Source organism: Opisthocomus hoazin, chromosome 1 (assembly GCF_030867145.1).
Source record: "Opisthocomus hoazin isolate bOpiHoa1 chromosome 1, bOpiHoa1.hap1, whole genome shotgun sequence".
NCBI lineage: Eukaryota > Metazoa > Chordata > Aves > Opisthocomiformes > Opisthocomidae > Opisthocomus > Opisthocomus hoazin.
The window spans coordinates 71,407,268-71,424,616 of NC_134414.1; the positions used below are offsets into that span (position 1 = coordinate 71,407,268).

Sequence of the window (17,349 nt, forward strand, 5' to 3'; positions counted from 1 at the left end):
TTGTAGGAGGAGTGGTGGAAGTCTTGGATAGGCTGGGAGGAGAGCATGGAAGAATACTTGTTAACAAACAGACTTGCAAAAGAATGATTCACAGCCTAAAGATGAGTAGTGTCTTGAGATAGTCAATGCTGAAAACACACTGTGAGTTTTTGTAACTCACACCTCCCATATTGCTCTGCTGACTTTTCTCTGTTCCAAATTAGCAGCCTTATGGAGTCTGGTGTCCCTGTGCTATGACCTCGTTCTCTGAACTGAAAAGTTGGGTAGGTGAAGGGTTTGGTTGCAGCCTGATGCTTTCTATCTAGCCTGAGAAACAGAGGTAGGGGAAGATTGTTTAAACTTTTTTACTTAACCTAACAGCTTTTATTGGAAGCATGGACACATCTGTTCAGTGGGTAGAAACTTAGACGGACACTGGGCTCTCCAAGAGATGCCAAATATGACATGAGAGTATTGTAAAAATTTAACTGAAAGAAGAAAGTTGGTAAATGTTTGCATAATTTGAAGTTCCTGAGCCAGATTCCTGTCTAGTTTTAACTGCACTGGGTTTGGTTTTTTGTTGGGTTTTATTTTTAGGGCACACAAAATATTGTAGCAAGGCATGACCCTATTCAATTATTACGTCAGGAATCAAAGTAAAAGATCAAAATGCTGAAGGTTTTCTGCACTTCATCTTGTGTGCTGTACACTTGGTCACACATTGAGTAATTTTAAAATAACGAAATGGTTACTCAGAATAATGAATATTTCAGCCAGTCACTTTTTTATTTTTTAAATGGTTTTCTATTCCCACTTGATCAGATTATCTCAGCCTGGCTTACTACAGATATCTCTCTTGTGGCTGGCTGTGGTCTCCATTCGGACTTTTTCCCATGGCAGCACATTCGTGCTATCAGTTGCCCATGTGGATCCCCTGTCACTGAATATTGGGTGAGAAGGGACCCTGGAGGTGATACAGTTCAACTCCCTGCTTTGTGCAGCTGCTTAAGACTTTTTCTAGTCTTTTTCCAGTTTTGAGTATACCTGAGGATGGCGATTCAGTAACCTTCATGGTCAGCCTGTTCCAATGTTTTTCTGCCTTCATAGTGAAAAAAATTCTCCTAATACCTAAGCAGAAGTTTTCTTGTTGATGAAGAGAGGTCTGTTACAGTTAGAGGTCTGTTACAGTTAATCAGCTTTGTAATTGTTCTTCAAATAGTTGTGTTCCCCTCCGCCAGACTACCTAAGTCCTTCAGCCTCTCTTCACAGGAGAGCTACAGACTGCTAACCATTTTGGTTGCCTGCCACTTCATCCTGTCCAATTTTTTTCACACCCCTCCTGGACTGAGAGGCCCAAAACTGGGCATGATGTTCCAGGTTCAACCTCACTGTGGCTGAGGGGAGTGAGAACATTTCTTGATTCAGTGGCCATGTTCCTCCCAATACAGCTCGGTTTGCAGTTTCCCGTATTTATAGAGGGAGCTCAGTAGAGGCTTGTATTCAGGCTGGAGTCCACTGTAACCCCACTGCAGCTTCCTTTTCATTAGGGCTGTTGCTCAGCCAGTAAGTTGGAAAATGTGGCATTACTCTTCCATGGGTGTCAAGACTTTGCACCCTTCCTTGAAAGTCCTAAGATACCTGTTAGCCCACTTCTCAGATCAATAGAGGTGCCTCTTGGTTGAGACACTGCCATTCATTATGTCAGCCATTCTTTATTTTTGTACCACCTGGCAATTTGCTCATGATGCTCTGTGTCACCATCCAGGCCACTGACAGAGATATTCAGCGGTGTCAGCCCCACTAACAGTCCCCGGTGTAGTTCACTGACTACCAGCAGCAACCAAACATCAGGTCGTTGATCACTAAACTTTTGAGCCCAGTGATTTAGCCAGTTTTCAACTCAAGTAGTAGTCTGTTTACCCAGCCTGGGCTTCCTTATGGTCCAAACGAGAATGCTGTTCGAGTCAAGTGTCAAATGCCTTGATAAATTCAAAATAGATTTCATCCACTGCTCTCCCTCCCTAACCACTCCTTAACCTGTTGCTCCCACACTATTGGCTGCTCCTTTCATTCCCAAGCTTTGCTGTTAAATGCAAGGAGCAGGCTTTGCTCTTGAAGACTAATATCCTGAGTATTGAATACTTCAGCGTTTTCTTTAACACCTTCCACTAGGTTGCCTTACCACTCCATCAGTGGACTTATGTTTTCCCTTTGAAGCTAGAATACCCGTAAATATCCTTTTTGTTGCCCTCAACACTCCTTACTAATCAGAGTTTGAGCTGAGCTTCAGCCTGTGTGATTTTGTTCCTCTATACCCAGGTAATGCTTTCACATTACCCGTTTGCTGCCTGCCCATAATCTCATCTCTTCTGTGCTCCCATTTTGCCTTTTTATTCATTGAGAAGTGTCCTGCTTGGCCATCTGGGTCTTCTGCTGCAATTTCATGTCTTCCTGCAGAAGACGGTTCATGAGATCTCACCATTTTTCCTCTTTCAAAATCATTCAGTCCCTTGGGCACCCTTCTCTTTCATGTGTGCAATGCTCCGAATAAAACAGTCTCCTCCCCTAAAATACAGTGTCCGAACTCTGTTGCTTACTTTCCCTGGATCCTGGTTGTCTTGTACCTGCTGCAGTCCACGCAATCCTCTGTGACCGTTTTTAACACCAGTTCTTCCCTCCATTTGCATTAATGATCATTTCTGCCCGTTTGAAAAGCTGAAGTGTTTTGATTTCATGATGTAGGTGGGGAGAAAAATCCAAGTTCAAAAGTGTTCTATCTTAAAATGTGTGTAGAACAGTCATGTACTTAGATGGCATTGATGGTTATCACATTCTTTCTTGTACTGTTACTTATCTGTATGACATGCTGTTGAACCTCCAAGAAATTGTGGAACACCAAGGACAGCAGAGGAGGAAGACAGAGAAAATATGATGTTTAAGAAGATTGATGAAATTATTGCAGCTCGTTTGTAAATCTCAGTGATTTGTTAATTGTGCTACACTTCATTTTTATTAAGAAACATACCTGTGAAATTTAGGTTGAGTGCATTGATTGTGGGTTTCTTTCCTGTCTATGAAATCTGAGGTGTGTACACACAAGGGTGAGAAACCAAAATAATTTGCACTGGATAGATCATGTAATTATTCAGTGTTGTTGCTTATGTGTCAGTTCCTGATACAAAGCAATACATAACTTTAAGAGATTTATTCTGGACAATTAACAAAGTAGTGGATAATATTACCTATAACTGCTTTGGGCCATTTTTTTGTAGGTGTTTGGAAACTGGACCTTTGGAACACTGGTTTTCACTGTGCTTGTATTCACGGTTACATTGAAGGTAAGGTATGCTGTAGTTTATCCATTGAAACTTAGAGCTTGTTTTCCAATTGCTGCTTACTTATATCAATTTCTCTGTATGACCGTACATTGTCGTATTAGTTTAGTTTAAATACAGTTTTTGCTATCTGTGCCTTCTTAACTGTGCTCAAAATTGTAAAACTACTTTTAGCTAATTCTGTACAGAATCCTTCCCTTTTTTTCAAAGGGTGTCATTTTATTTCATCTCCTGAGTATTCTGTCGCTGCTAGATAGTAGTAACACCATATAATCTCATCTGTTTTTTTTTCAGCTTGCACTAGATACACACTACTGGACGTGGATAAATCACTTCATGATCTGGGGATCACTGGTATTCTACATCATCTTTTCTCTGCTCTGGGGAGGAATTATTTGGTATGAACCCTAATATAAATTGCATCACAAATGTCATGTCAGAGACAGTTGTTACAATGTTGTTATATGTTTCACTTTTTGTCCCAAATAGAATTACATTTAGCTTTTATGCATTGCAGAACTCCGAATAGCAGTCACATTTTAAACACATCAGTAACAGCAATTACAGAATGCTCAGGTCTTCTTTCACTGACTGGCTGCTAAAACATTTTGAGAGAAGACTACAAAGAGAAGAGTATCAGACCTCAGGCTGCCGCTGGGGCTGTCTCAGTAGTATCGGCCAAAAGCAGTCCCAGGGTGGGCTGGGGTAGCTGGGGCTGGCTGTCTGAGGCAAAATGTCAGAGAGTAGGCCATGCCTGTGCAGCCTGGGGTTAGTCACTCACCTACTCGGCTGGTCTTGGAGGGAACTAGCTGCAGCAGACTAAACCAGGGCCAGGGAGCAGAACTAACACTGGAGTTGTGTGGGTGACCAGGAGTCCTGTGTTTGAGCTCATTATTTGCCCCCTTCTTTAGCAAAGTAGATTTACTGTAAATGACTGAGCACCTGCTTGTTCTGCAGTTGGTAAGAAGCTTTCTAAGAATTAGCAGAACTCTTGTACATAGCTGATTGAAAGTAGTGGGGGCTTTCTTCTATTAAAAATTTCTGTGCGCTTGAAACTGAAATTTTTGAGAAGGAGATCAAGTCGAAACAGATTCAAGCTCTTACTGTGCCTGATTGCCGTCAGGAGCTTGAACTTGCATTTCTCACCTGTAGAGTGCCCAGTTACAAGGTTGTCTCTTGTAACCTCTTCTGCTGGAACTGTTATACTTTGTATGCCCAAGGAGACATTTTGAGGAACCAGGGAGAAAGCAGAGCCTTACTGTTGCGTGGTGATTAAGGTGCCATTTAATTTGGAGTAAGGATTTGCATTTCAGTGTGTCCTTTGCAAATGAGTAACCACATGTCAACTCCTTGGATATTCAGTAGCCTCTGCTTTTTTTCAGTAAGATCAGATCTCGGTTTCTTTAGCATCAAGATGAAAACAGTTTGCAGAAATTATATTTTCCGTGCTAATGTTTTCCAGCCAGGCTTGCTGTGACTATTTATATGCAGCAATGTATTTTAACTTGATTACCTTTTTAGATTGCAAAGACTTCTATCAAATCTTGGAAACTAGCATAAAACTGCTCTGCTAGTAGGAGGGCTTTACATTGTACTGTTGCTACAAACTGTCCATTAATCTTTGCTTTCAGTAAACATGGCCTCTGGTTCCCATTACTGTACCGTGATGGTGTTTTAATGACCACACAGCTGCCATGGAGATACAGGGAAACACAGAAGTGAAGGTCGTGAAAGTGGGGGCAGATAAAAATGCGGTGACTGGTTAGGGAGCATAACGTGAAAGCATCAGAGATGCTTAGGGGAGCTGGGGAGGTATGAAGAAAGGTGTGGTCAATGAGCCTTACTCTGAGGATACATGCAAATGAGTGTGCCTTGGGAAAGACGAGGGAAGTGATGGATGGGACACTGAGAAGAAAGGTGGAAAATATCTGGGTCAAGATAAGGAGTAGATGGAAGAGCATAAACAGGATAAGAATGTAAATTAGTTTATCTTTGCAAGGGAGAGGCAGCATGGGAGGGAGGACAGATGGCATTTCCTGCAGCCTGGAAGACACAGGGAAGGTAGTTATCTCTAGTAAGCGCATGTTTAGATCTCCTTTTGAGAAAACTGGGATGGATGAACTCCACCGACTGGAAAGTTGAACCTGAAGTATTTCATCACTGTCATAGTTTTTGTATTTAATGTTGCCAGTCTTTCTTTTGTGTATTGAAGTGTAATATCTATTTAATCTTTTTCCTACTAGGCCTTTTCTCAATTATCAGAGGATGTATTACGTGTTCATGCAAATGCTGTCTAGTGGTCCTGCGTGGCTGGGTATAATTCTGCTCATAACTGTCAGCCTTCTTCCAGATGTTCTGAAGAAGGTCTTATGCAGACAGTTGTGGCCTACAGCAACAGAAAGAATCCAGGTAAAAATGTTTTTCACCGTGAAGTTAGTTTTTTTGTATCACAAGTCTCTTATATATTACACCTCTTTCAAGGTCAGAGACAAGATTAGAACAGAGGTTCCCCACCTGTGGTGTGTGTCACTGGTTGAATGCCAGCTGCTTCTGAGCGCCATGGTGAAAGATGCTGCCTATTATTTACTTGGTGGTATTTAAATGAATCCTGGGGCAATCCCTATGCCTCCCTACCAGCAACTGTGGGGAAATCAGCTGATGAGGATGGTGGGAGACAGGTACATGGCTCAGCATGGTTCCTGATGTGAGGCAGGAAGAAGGGTGAAGGGACTGGGATCTCCATGAGGGTAGATAGGAGGCACTTACATCGGCCTGGACAGCAGTTGTTCCTGCTGTTTTGGAGTATTCGGAGGCACTGCCTGCATCCCAGAATTGAATTAATTATCTTTTATACAAAGTCCATTTTACTGCATAGATGAAACTAGTGTGGACGTTTTAGCATTTAACATGCAAGCTGAACATAGTTATCTAAAATGGAAAACCAGCTAAAATAAGCTAAGCTCAAAATAAAACCGGTAGGAAGGGACCATGTGGTTTTATTGAAATCCCCTTTAAAGTAGGGATGCAATCCTATACCAAGGGACTCTACAACTGCATATGTGTTTTATTATTGAACAAATCTAGAATTTGTACACTTAAAATAAATGTGATGAATATATAGTATGTTGGTAAGGAATATGTAGTAAACTCATGCCAACATGCATATTGCATGATCTGTGTAATATAATACTTTCTTAGCAAACTATTTTATACTAATGCTGTGTCTGTTACAAAAACACATGTATTAAAACTTACTCATATTCTATTAACAATTTTTCCTCTTTTATATTTCAACTTACATTTTGCCTGTCCTGATACATTATTTCTACATAAATGTGCCTCACTGTGCCAATAGGAAGAGTATTTTAAAATCTGTTGTCTCCTTTCTTCTGATCAACCCAAAAGGAGAAAGTGTGGTGTAAATACGGGCCTGCTCTGCTGAGCCCAAAAGGGAAGCCAGGTTCTGTGAGAAGCGTGGTACTATTCTGGGGCTGTCAAACCAACCTCAACAGAACATGTTAGCTATATTTTTGACCCCAGCAAACTTTCATATATATGCTAGAAGGCGAAGGATAGTAGAGGTGTTGAATCTAAAACTTGATGTTACTGCCCTTGCCCTTTTCAGGCCATCAGGTGTCAATGGCAGGTTAAAATAATGGGTTACCAGCAACTGTGTGTGTAGGGATTAGTTAGCATTTGAGTGTTTATTTGAGAAGACACTTTGCATTAAGGGGAAAGGAATAAAGAAACTTTACTTCCAAGGAAAGTAAAATTTCCCCTTTGGCAAAGGTAAAAAATTCTCTCATATCTGTAAAGTAAAACCCCTTGCCATTGTTTTGTATTCCTTGAACGTACAGTTGTGAAAATGCCACACTTCAGGAGGACAGGAAAGCATAAAGAATAGCAGGAAAGCATTCCCAGGCAGATGAACATAGAGCTGTTTTTGTATTTCAGTATCTGTAATAGATATGTCTCTGCCATATATGCTACTTGTTGAAGAAGTTGGTCTCACTATAGGTTCTGCATGCTTAATTTTAAAGTCTAAAGAGAGAGAATGAGGATGGGTTAGTGCAAAGAAACAAGCTAGCAAACCAAAGCCCCAAACAAAGGTATTACCATGTTTCTTACAAACATTGTATGTTCGTGCTGGAAAATGAATCAATTGTAAACTTTGGGCTTAACCCTGGCAATATTCATTTTTTAATATTTAGTAGAAAATCTTTGACTTTTAACCAGATATATCCCTTGTGTTTCTTCTTCCCTGTCTTTGTTTCTTCCTATCTTCCAATGCACTTTGTCTAAATAACTGCTGCCTTGCTTTAAACATAAATGATGTGCACGGTTACTTCCTACAATCTCCTGGGGAAATCAGACTAAGCATCAGTGCCTTTCTGTTGAGCAGTCCACCATCTTTATGCTTTCTCAGACTTCAAGCAGTCTAAGTTTCTAATGGAACAAAAGGTGACTTTTTTCTGCCTTTCTGCATGCTTGGCCATTTCATTCAAAGGACAGTAAGAAGTTAATCATCAGAAGTTATTTACCATACTCATGATCTCCATTTCTGATTCACGTCAACTGTATTTTGAAGAATACTTTTTAGTATAGCTTTTTCCTCCTTCTGTTTGTTTATCCCAAAGATTCTATGAATCGTTGTCATAATCCATCACTATCGCTGTCATTTGTCACTGTTGTTGCTGAATTTTACATGATCTTTCTGCCTCAAGAATCTGGGATCCGTAGATCCTCATTGTAATTGTTGGTCTGTTTGTAGGTGAATGCATGTCATGCTTGCATTGTACCTGAGTAAATGAAATAGTTGCCACGCAAAGAAGTGGTAATTCTGATTATGCTGATGTTACTAGTGTAATACGGAAAATGTGGTACTGGAAGCCATTTAAACAATCTTAGGAATATATTAATGTATCTGCTCTGCTGTGATAGATGAAAACCCAACTTTTTTATTAATAAGTTATTTCCAGCATGCATTTTGAAACTGAGCTTTCTTTATATTTCATTTTGTGAAATTCTTTGCTCTTTCTAGAAAGAAAACAGCTCAAGATCCAGAAGTATATGACAGTTAATATACAAGTAGAAGTGGTGCTAGTAAACCTTGGCTTCCCTACAGCCTGCAAGAAAACTCCTTTTGACTTAATACTAGGAGACTATTGGTTTCCATTGCAGATTTTATATCTTTATTTCTTAACTGGTTAAGATAAAAAATACATTTCCTCTTTCTTTCCCCCTTCAAAAATGTACAGTCAATAAAAATGACTGTAATTATGTAAGTCAGGGAAAATACACAAAGTTTTTTCAATATTGAAAATTCTGGCTAAAATTAGCTTATCCTAATTAGCCTTAGGATTGTTTTGAACTGAGCTTTTAACCAATTATTTTTAAACTTACTGCATTCCTGTAAGCTATATTGCTTTCTCTGTAATAAAAGGGCTTCTGGAACAGTTGAGAAGATTAACATAGGACTAGCAGCCACCTCTCAGGTTACTGTATTAGTTCTCCTCAGGCAAGAAGATCACATAAAGCCTTTGAGGCAACTCTTTCAAATTTTTCAGTTATTAGAGAGTCACTCCAGTGTGTGGTGGGTGATTGTTTACCATCATTATCATTCAGAGGTTTTTAAACATTCCAGATACAGTTCTGGGGGGGTTTTCAGAGAGCTTTTCCATGAGATAGATAGATATATACACACACACATACACAGAGACATATATGTATGTGTGTATATGCATACATATATGTACATACACAGAGACATATATGTATGTGTGTATACACATACATATATGTACATACATGTACATGTATATATGTGTGAATGCATGTTTTTATATGCATACACACACCTGTGAACTGTTGTCTTTCTTGGGCTAAACCATGAATTCTGCAAAAGCTTTGGAGGAATCTGTTGCTTTTTGGTAATTTTGGTCAAAATCTTACCATTTCTTATACGTGTAGTCCCAGTGACTCTTTGGCTCAATGAAACAAGCTGAATTTTGTGCTTTAACTGGAAATTGTGCAGCTGTGAGGTTTCTTTCAGCCTTTACTTCTAAAAAGCAATAGGATATTTTTTTAGTATATCCTGTCTACATTAATTGATTATATTTCCTTTTTCTTTATTCTTTCATTAATAGCAGAAGCTCAGCAGATCTGTTATGGAAAAAATGAATTGACTTTAAATTATCCTCTTCATTTTTATAATTGTCATTTTGATTGACAATGTTTCAGCAATCCCAAATATTTTCTAGCTGAAATGCCAGGTGTTTTGATTCTGAGCTGTAAATAACTTCTGTGTTTTTATCCCTTTTCCAGAAATATTTTTCTTTTTCTCTTCACTTCTGACTGATGCTTTTTTCACTTCGCTTTCACTTCAGTCACAAGATTGGCCCATCAGCCTTGGTATGAGATCTCTACCCTTTGCCGCGCTTGGGGAAACCGCAGGCGGTACTTTTGCCTGGGGAAGCCTCTCTGGGGATTCATCACTTTTCTGTTCCTCCATGGGCTTAGCTGCTGTTGAACTGCACAGTGCTCCTAGAAAACTGGTCACCAGCAAACTGTCGCCTTTGTCATGTGTCAGGCTCCTCTTTTATGGGAAAGAAAGAAATGGGTCTTGCTGTTGCAATATTTGAATCCCGTGGAAGAAGTGACCTTGGTAATGCCACCTGCCCTCTCTCTCCATGGTGCAATGACTAAGCTGTAAGTCAGCCTTCCTTGGCTCCAGCCCCAGCAGCTCTGTGGGCAGTGCTCCCTTCATTGTACTGGTTATTCTGGGGAGTAGTGAAGCGGGACATCTGCTCCTTAGTTTGGAATCGATTTGGCCTCATCATATCACGGGGACCTCTCCGGTTCAGTACAGGTTATTGTCAGAGGGGCAGGACACGCAGCCCAAGGTACTTAGTCACGGTACAGTTAAGTGCTTTTGAGAGTAATGAAGTATTTTTAACAGAGTTCAAAATGGAATTAAAAACATGCTCAGAGTGGCTCAAAGGATTAACCTCAGGATCGAGAAGTAGCAGCCTTGTTTTATACTGGATAACCTTTCCTTTTTACTTCTGTCAGAAAATCCATCACTTGTACAGGACTTTGCTACAGTAGTTGCATTTGTACCGAATGGTACAACTCATTCACATTTCCCTCTTGTATTCAGCAAGAGTCTCACTGTTTTTCCTCATCCTTGCAGAAGAGTGTGAGACATAATACAGCCCTAAATGCACTGGCGAGCAGCGATGGGCCACTTCTTGAAGGAAATCTTTCAGCTTAGATCAAAGCTAGGTAACAGTATTGTACGTGTTGCCAGTTTGGATTAATTGCTATTGGTGAACTGTGCTATTTACAAATCAACTGTTTCCTCCAGAGTTTTTGATGTACTTTATCAATATTGATACAAAATCATTATGTTTTACTGGGAGAGCCTAGTTTTTGCAAGAGACATTCCGTGCTACAGGTAAGATCTTTTTGTCTCAGACACTTACTCATATAAGGCAAAATAATGACTCAATATACCCATATTTAAGTCCTGTAGATGCACTGTGACGTACAGGTGTTGTGTGAATTTCTTCTAGAAGAACTGCAGTCGTTACTGCAGAGTGTACTCCCATTACAACATGGTGTAGAAGACATCAAGTCAGAAGTAATTCTCACACACAAGCAGTTTATCCATCATCTCTCATGCTCTTGCATACATATATAGACCAAATGCAGACAGTAAAACAGGAAGATAACACACAAAAGGAAGCGAGTTATTTGTGTGAGTAGGCCCTTGGATCAGGAGACCGGGGCAGCATAGCTGACAGTATCTACCAGAGCTCTGTGTTCTGTATGGACCAGCACGTCGCTGCGTTGCTGCCTGGGATCGAGAGAGAAGTGTGGTAGCCTTGCCAGATACCCAGGACAGCAGTGTGAGCGCTGAGCTCCGAATCCTCAAACATTAGGGCAGTAGAATGAAGTCTCTGCTTTACATCGTTTCCTTGCCACGCCACTGATTACACAAACACATATAAGTAGGAAGGTGCTCTTTTTACTCGGATACATTCCCACCTGGATGCCGCATCTGCTCTGGTCCCTTCATGCTCCCCTGACCCACTTAGTTCCCGGCACATGAGGAACTAAGTGCAGGTGCAAAGTACCAATATGTGAAGAGGACAAAAGCAATGTAATGTGCTGGTGTGGGCTGTAGGGCTTCAAGGTAGCTGAGGGGCACGTTTAATGACTGCTAAACAAGTAGTAGTAAAAAACAGCAGCTTTCTTGAGTAGCTTCAGGCATGGCAGGTTGAAAGCACCTGCCTTGGAGCTATGCATGGAGAAAGCATGATTTTATTTTTAGAAATACGTATGGTAACTAAAATGCTTCACTTCCTAGCTGGAAGAATAGGAAAAACAGTTACCATACAGTGTATGACTACTCCCTCCAACATTTCCAAGACAAAGTCTGCCAGTCTGTGACCTGATTATCTACCGTTTTCTGTATTAATGTTGGTATTTGGTCTATATGTGTGTTGGAAAGAACCCAGGCCTCACTGTTAGTGAGCAGTTTGCTATAGTTTGCAGACTTTTCCAAGAGTAACTGTCATAAGAGAGCTTTCTGATTGCTCTTGGTTATGCAAGAGTAGTGTTTCAAACTTGCAATTGGCATTGAAAGTGTAATATTAAATCTCAGCCAAACTTCCATAAGCTACATCATTAACATTTAATTTGTGATTTTGTCCCTTTTGTTTCTGTGTTGCTGTTAACAGGGAAGGAGGAAGGGGATGCATAAGAATAGAGGAGTAGTTGCCTTCTATAGCATTCATGGAGTGATTGATAACATTGATTTCGATCGTGCCTATGATGCATTTATATCTTAAATATAGTCACATAACCTCCATACCACTGTAACAGTAACTGGAAATTATGTGTGCAGTTAGTGAGAAGAATTAGATAAACTCGTTGGTGAAGGTGCTGTGCTAATTTTCATTTAGTCTGTGCAAGTTCCAGGGCCTTGTCAGGCAACTGTGGTGTTACTGTAGTCCTGAGTATTTCCTGAGTGTAAGTACCGATTCCGCCAGAGTGTGGAGTAGTTATGTGGTACAGATAAATTTTAATGGACAATTAGACCAAGGTAGTATTGTGATCTGTAATATAAATTGCCTATATAGATGCTACTGGTAATCTAAGCAAGTCCAAAATAAGATACTGCTTAGAAATACGAAGCAAGTGCATTAAACCTCTGGAACTTTCATGTAGTAGCACAGACAGACTGTAAAGAATTCCCTCTCTTTGGAAATACAGGACAAAGTACTTGAATCTGTCCTGTCTTAAAATTTCCCTGTAAGAAATCTTGTCTAAAAAAGTTCAGAGATAAAAAGATGTACCAGGAGAGATTGCAAAATGAAATATAAACCTGACTTAAAACAGTTCAACTTGAAAGCAGTCCTCTGTGTCCTCATCTGTTCTCTAAAGAGTCCATTATCAGGTTTAGAGATTATATGTAAGATTATGCCTGGTGGTGTAAGTCTTAATATAAAACTGGTCATGTTGAAAATGGTTGATTGCTCAACACCGTGAGGGTTTGTACCTTTACATGAAACAAATAGCCAGAGTGGCGATCTAGTGAAAGGCACTATTATGCTAAGGGCACAACAGCCCTATGAAAGAGCACAATTGCTACACTTTTAGCTCCAAAACCATCTATTTACTGTGTATTTGGGGTTTTTTTTCCTTTTAACAGAATGCATCAAGGCACTGTCGGGAGCACATCTCAGAATTCACACCTCTTGCCTGTCTGAAAAGCCCAGGATACAGGAGCAGTGACTGCAGCAATTCCCCAGCAAGAAGGTCTAATTCTCATTCTAAAAAAATGATGTTTACGCACTGGAGAGGCGTTGATTATTCAATACTTCCATCTGTCTTTGGCTATTCAAATAAGCCTTGCCGTTCCAGTGCAGGCTACCGCTACAGTGAGTCAGGTTTGGAAACGTCAGTATGACACACCACCAAGTCAAGCCTTTAAAAACTGTATTTTTGTTTATTTCTTCTTTCAGGAAACAAACGTGTCACAGAAATATATTAAACTATACGTGGCTTTTGCTGTCTGAGGTAATGTTCAGACAAACAGGATCAAGAGCTAGAAGTATGAACCCTTCCAGGCCAATAGGCCTCTTTTTATGTTTTGAACTACTGGAGCAATTGAACAATCCGCACAGTCTGGTACTGTGAGACTGGTAGCACTAAAAATTCTCTTCATCCTGTGTCAAGACTTTTGTGCATTTACCGCTTCTGTCATCTTTAGTCATTGTCTTGTTACTTGAAGTGTATAGTTTCAGTCAGTGACCTACACTTTGAGATCAACAGTTTTAATTTTCAGCCAGAAGCAATGACCTCAGTTATCTCCCATGAAAGCCTCCTAAAGCGTATTTAACGAGTGCTGTTTCTGATTTTCCTCTGTCCTTTTTCTTTCTTTGCTCTTTCTGTAGAACAAACTGGTGTTTCCTCTGTGCAAATCTGCTTTCAAGAAACACTCTCTAATGTTCACTTCCTTGTAAGTGGCCAAATCAGGGCTGTGTCTGGTTTTCCGTTAGTCTTCCCCCTTAGAAAGACAGGCAAAACAACCCTTGTGTAGAGTATGTACGCGCTATAGGAAGTCAAGTTGGCTGTTAAATAGGTAAATATCATCAACGTTGCTATCTGCTACTCAAAAACTGAGTGTAAGCATTTTGCCTAGAAGGTCTCTGAACTTGTCAAAGGTGCGGGTTACCCAGCGTCCCCACTTCTTACCCCCGTGACCGCAGAATATGCACAGCAGAAAGTATCATACATCAATATTATTTTTGACGCGTTTTTCCCTTACGAGAAGAAAGGCAGTTTTTCCAAATAAGCGTCTTTTACTATTTGGATTCATCCTCTGACTTTTATTGTGAGTGTGTGGTTAAATACTGGCTAAGCGGCTCTGTAGATGTGTTAGAGAGCACACAACGTCTGCGAGCAAGCCACGAGGTGGCACACGGCGGTTCACTGACGGTTGAACCGTGGTGGTGATACAGAAACTAGTTGGACTGCAGGGGTGCTGTTTGAGTTACTGTAAGAATGACAGCCAACTTGCACTTCTGTTTTCTCTGCTACATTTACGTTACCGTGCACTGATTCAGCTGTTAGCTGTGTCCTTGTCTTGTTTCTTCAGTCCAGTGTTTTATTTTGGGGTGCAAAAATATCAGAAGGAGCAATCTTGATTTCAGTCAATTTCAGCCTGGTGGGTAGAACTGGTTAATAACCATAGTCATTAAATACCTCTGGGAGGACGTTAGCTAAAAATGTATTTCATGTGACAACAAAATATTTGGAATTGGACCTGCAGCCTTTATTGGAAGACCTGGCCAAGACATTGTTAGGTGTCTTTCAAATGGACTAGGGTGGCAGAGAAAAAACGTTTCCCTTTTTCTGTTTTTTTTTTTTTTTAAAAAAAAGGCAAAATAGTTTACTTACTAATCTACTTCTTATTAAAAGAAAAATCAACTGACTAGGAAATGTTCCTCACAATATTCCAAGTGATTTTTGCATTAAACAAACAGTGAAATATGATTAAAATGCCCTGGGACAAGCACAGATTTTAAGGTGAGTTGTGAAATTTTCAGTATACCAAAGATAAGAGAATTTTTAAAAGTCTAATGGTGAGCACCACAGATGAAGGTATTTTTACCATATAACATGTAGCACTTTTAAGTTTCAAAGAATATCCTCACAGTAGTAATATTTTGAAATCCACGTGGGGGGGGGGGGTGTGTACATATACTTGCCATTGCAGACTTGAATGTTGGTCAGTCAGAGCCGTCCCCTACATAAAACACTGGTGTATATATTTTTAAAAAGTTAATATGGGTATAGATTTTATACCAGTAGCAGTGACAAATTTCTTGTGTGTAGTTAACAAATTATTTGTAATGTATTTTTTAGAAATCTTAAAATTGCCTTTGCACTGAAATATTTTTCATACTGTAGCTATTTATAAATCTGGTTTACGCATACGTTTGTTAACACACCATTTCTATTTTTTTTTAAGTATATGTTTTGAAGGCTTTTTTTATACCTATGAGTTTTGGCCACTGAAATTTAGCTTAGAGCGGAGTTGTGGCTGAATGTTAAAATTCTAATGAATGTCAAATTAGAAATCCAGGTCTATTGCTCTGTCAGTCTCACCCAAACTCTTGATGTTTTGTTGGTATTTGTGGCAGCGGCGATTAGAGCGCTGTAATTTCAGTGCCGTGCTATTACTGCTAGCTTTTTTACTCTAGAAGGCCTCCTGCTTTTTTACTTTTCTGAGTTCCATCTTTTAGCCTTAAATAAGGAGATTTTTTGCTTGATGTTTTTGAAAATGCTGCATCCCTGTTCTGCCTACTAACAAAGCCGTTTATTGCAAGCTTCATGTAGCCCTCCACTTAGAAATTACTGACAGTGTCATTCAGGCTGAAACACCTATACAAGCGCTTGGGAGATTTTAGTTAAACATGTCATTTGTTGGAGGAGAAAAAATGCTTGAATTTAAGTGGAAGTTTCTGTTTTGATTTAGCAATACTTTTACCTTTAAAAGTTGGTAGTGTTTGTTAGTTAAAATAGACGGTTGAATGGAAAAGCCGTAAGACATCAATTCGGTTTCACTTGATGTGCTTTGGCTGCCGTCCCTGTTACTATTGCCACGCAAACCTCGTCCGCTGCCGCAGGTGTCCACGTGGCCCTTCGCTGTGAACAGATCAGACGATACAAAGACAAAACAGTAGAAGTTAGATCTCAAAATGCATCAGAAGGTTTTATTATGGATGGGACACTGAAAGGAGGGTTTTATGTATTAAAAAAGAAAAGAATTAAAGGGGAGAAGTATAAAAATCTATTTAACTTCCTAATTTGCCTTGTTTGAATTGTTGCAGCTTTAACAGCATAGTGTCTCCATAACTGCTTCTGTAAATGTCTTGAAACTGGTAAGCGCTAACCAAATGTCTGTGAAGACTTAGAAAGTATTTCAAGCTTTTTGGCCACTGAAGTTAATATATTCCTGCAGTGGCTTGTGGCAAAAGATCTTGTTTGGTTGACCATGTACAGTAATTGTTTGTTCAGCCACTTGATGTAAAAGCTTACAGTTTACTTTCTTGCTTGCATTAGCCTGTTTGTCTTGACCCAGCTGGCTTGCAAATACAAAAGGAAACCAATAGCTTCATTGAGCAACTGCACTACTTTTCTTTTGGAAGCCAGTGGGATCATTGTGCTCATGCTCCTGTCTGTTAAAAAAGCTTTAATGGAAATTCGTGGAAGTATTATGAAAGTGAAAAAGTACGTGATTCTACTTTGCAGAATAATCTAAAAATCAGTTTATATCGCTTTGATTTTTTACCTTATGAAAAATTACAGAATTTTAATCTGCGTTGTCGCTGACATAAATCCAGTGCTATGTACACATTGCGTTTTAAATGTCCTTTCATGATCTAATGTAAAGTAGAATCTGCGAAAGTTGCTGTCTGGGGGCTGCGGGGTAGTTATCTGTGCATTAAACATTAAAGATGTCTGCAGTCATCAGCACCAAATACTGACACTTACTTTTAATTGTACAATTATAGGTGCATTTATTTGAAAATAAATCAGCCTTCAGATCTAATGTTTAGACTATCCTAGACCACATCATTTATTTGATTTGAAGAGACAGTGTGTGAACGCATTACTGTAAAGTTTCTTTTCAGTGCTATTTTTAACTTTTATTTCTGTAGATAACCAAATATAACTTGTTTATATTCAGTCACATTTTGGATCCTTATGTAGAATGTATAAGCAGGAGACGTGAATCTGCTTGCAATAAATATAAACGTTCAAGACTGGTTTAAGTTTGCTCACGAGTAATTAAAATAATTCTAGTATGAATAGGAGATGGTTTCATATTAGTCTGTAATAAAATGTAAGTAGATAACAGAAAATGGAGAGAGTGTTTGCTTCTGTTGTTGAATATGCTTGTAGTCACAGTTATTTTCGAAAAGTGACTCTGAGGGTCAAAGAGTCACTCTGAGGGTGA

At 39.5% G+C, this 17,349-nt stretch overlaps 1 protein-coding gene across 5 annotated transcripts in view; it reads left to right on the forward strand.

Annotated features, from left to right (window-relative positions):
- The window catches only part of ATP11A (ATPase phospholipid transporting 11A), a 138,781-nt gene extending 121,564 nt beyond the window's left edge, over positions 1 to 17,217 (forward strand). For 3 of the 5 annotated variants that reach the window (XM_075424899.1, XM_075424908.1, XM_075424918.1), the window contains 4 exons: positions 3,252 to 3,317; positions 3,609 to 3,712; positions 5,558 to 5,723; positions 13,033 to 17,217. In XM_075424899.1, coding sequence (XP_075281014.1) covers positions 3,252 to 3,317; positions 3,609 to 3,712; positions 5,558 to 5,723; positions 13,033 to 13,290 — 594 coding nt within the window. In that variant the 3' untranslated portion in view covers positions 13,291 to 17,217. Of the gene's footprint in view, positions 1 to 3,251; positions 3,318 to 3,608; positions 3,713 to 5,557; positions 5,724 to 7,686; positions 7,776 to 13,032 lie in introns of all 5 variants that reach the window. The other 2 variants (XM_075424927.1, XM_075424934.1) reach the window with 1 other exon arrangement.
- The last annotated feature ends 132 nt before the right edge of the window (positions 17,218 to 17,349 follow it).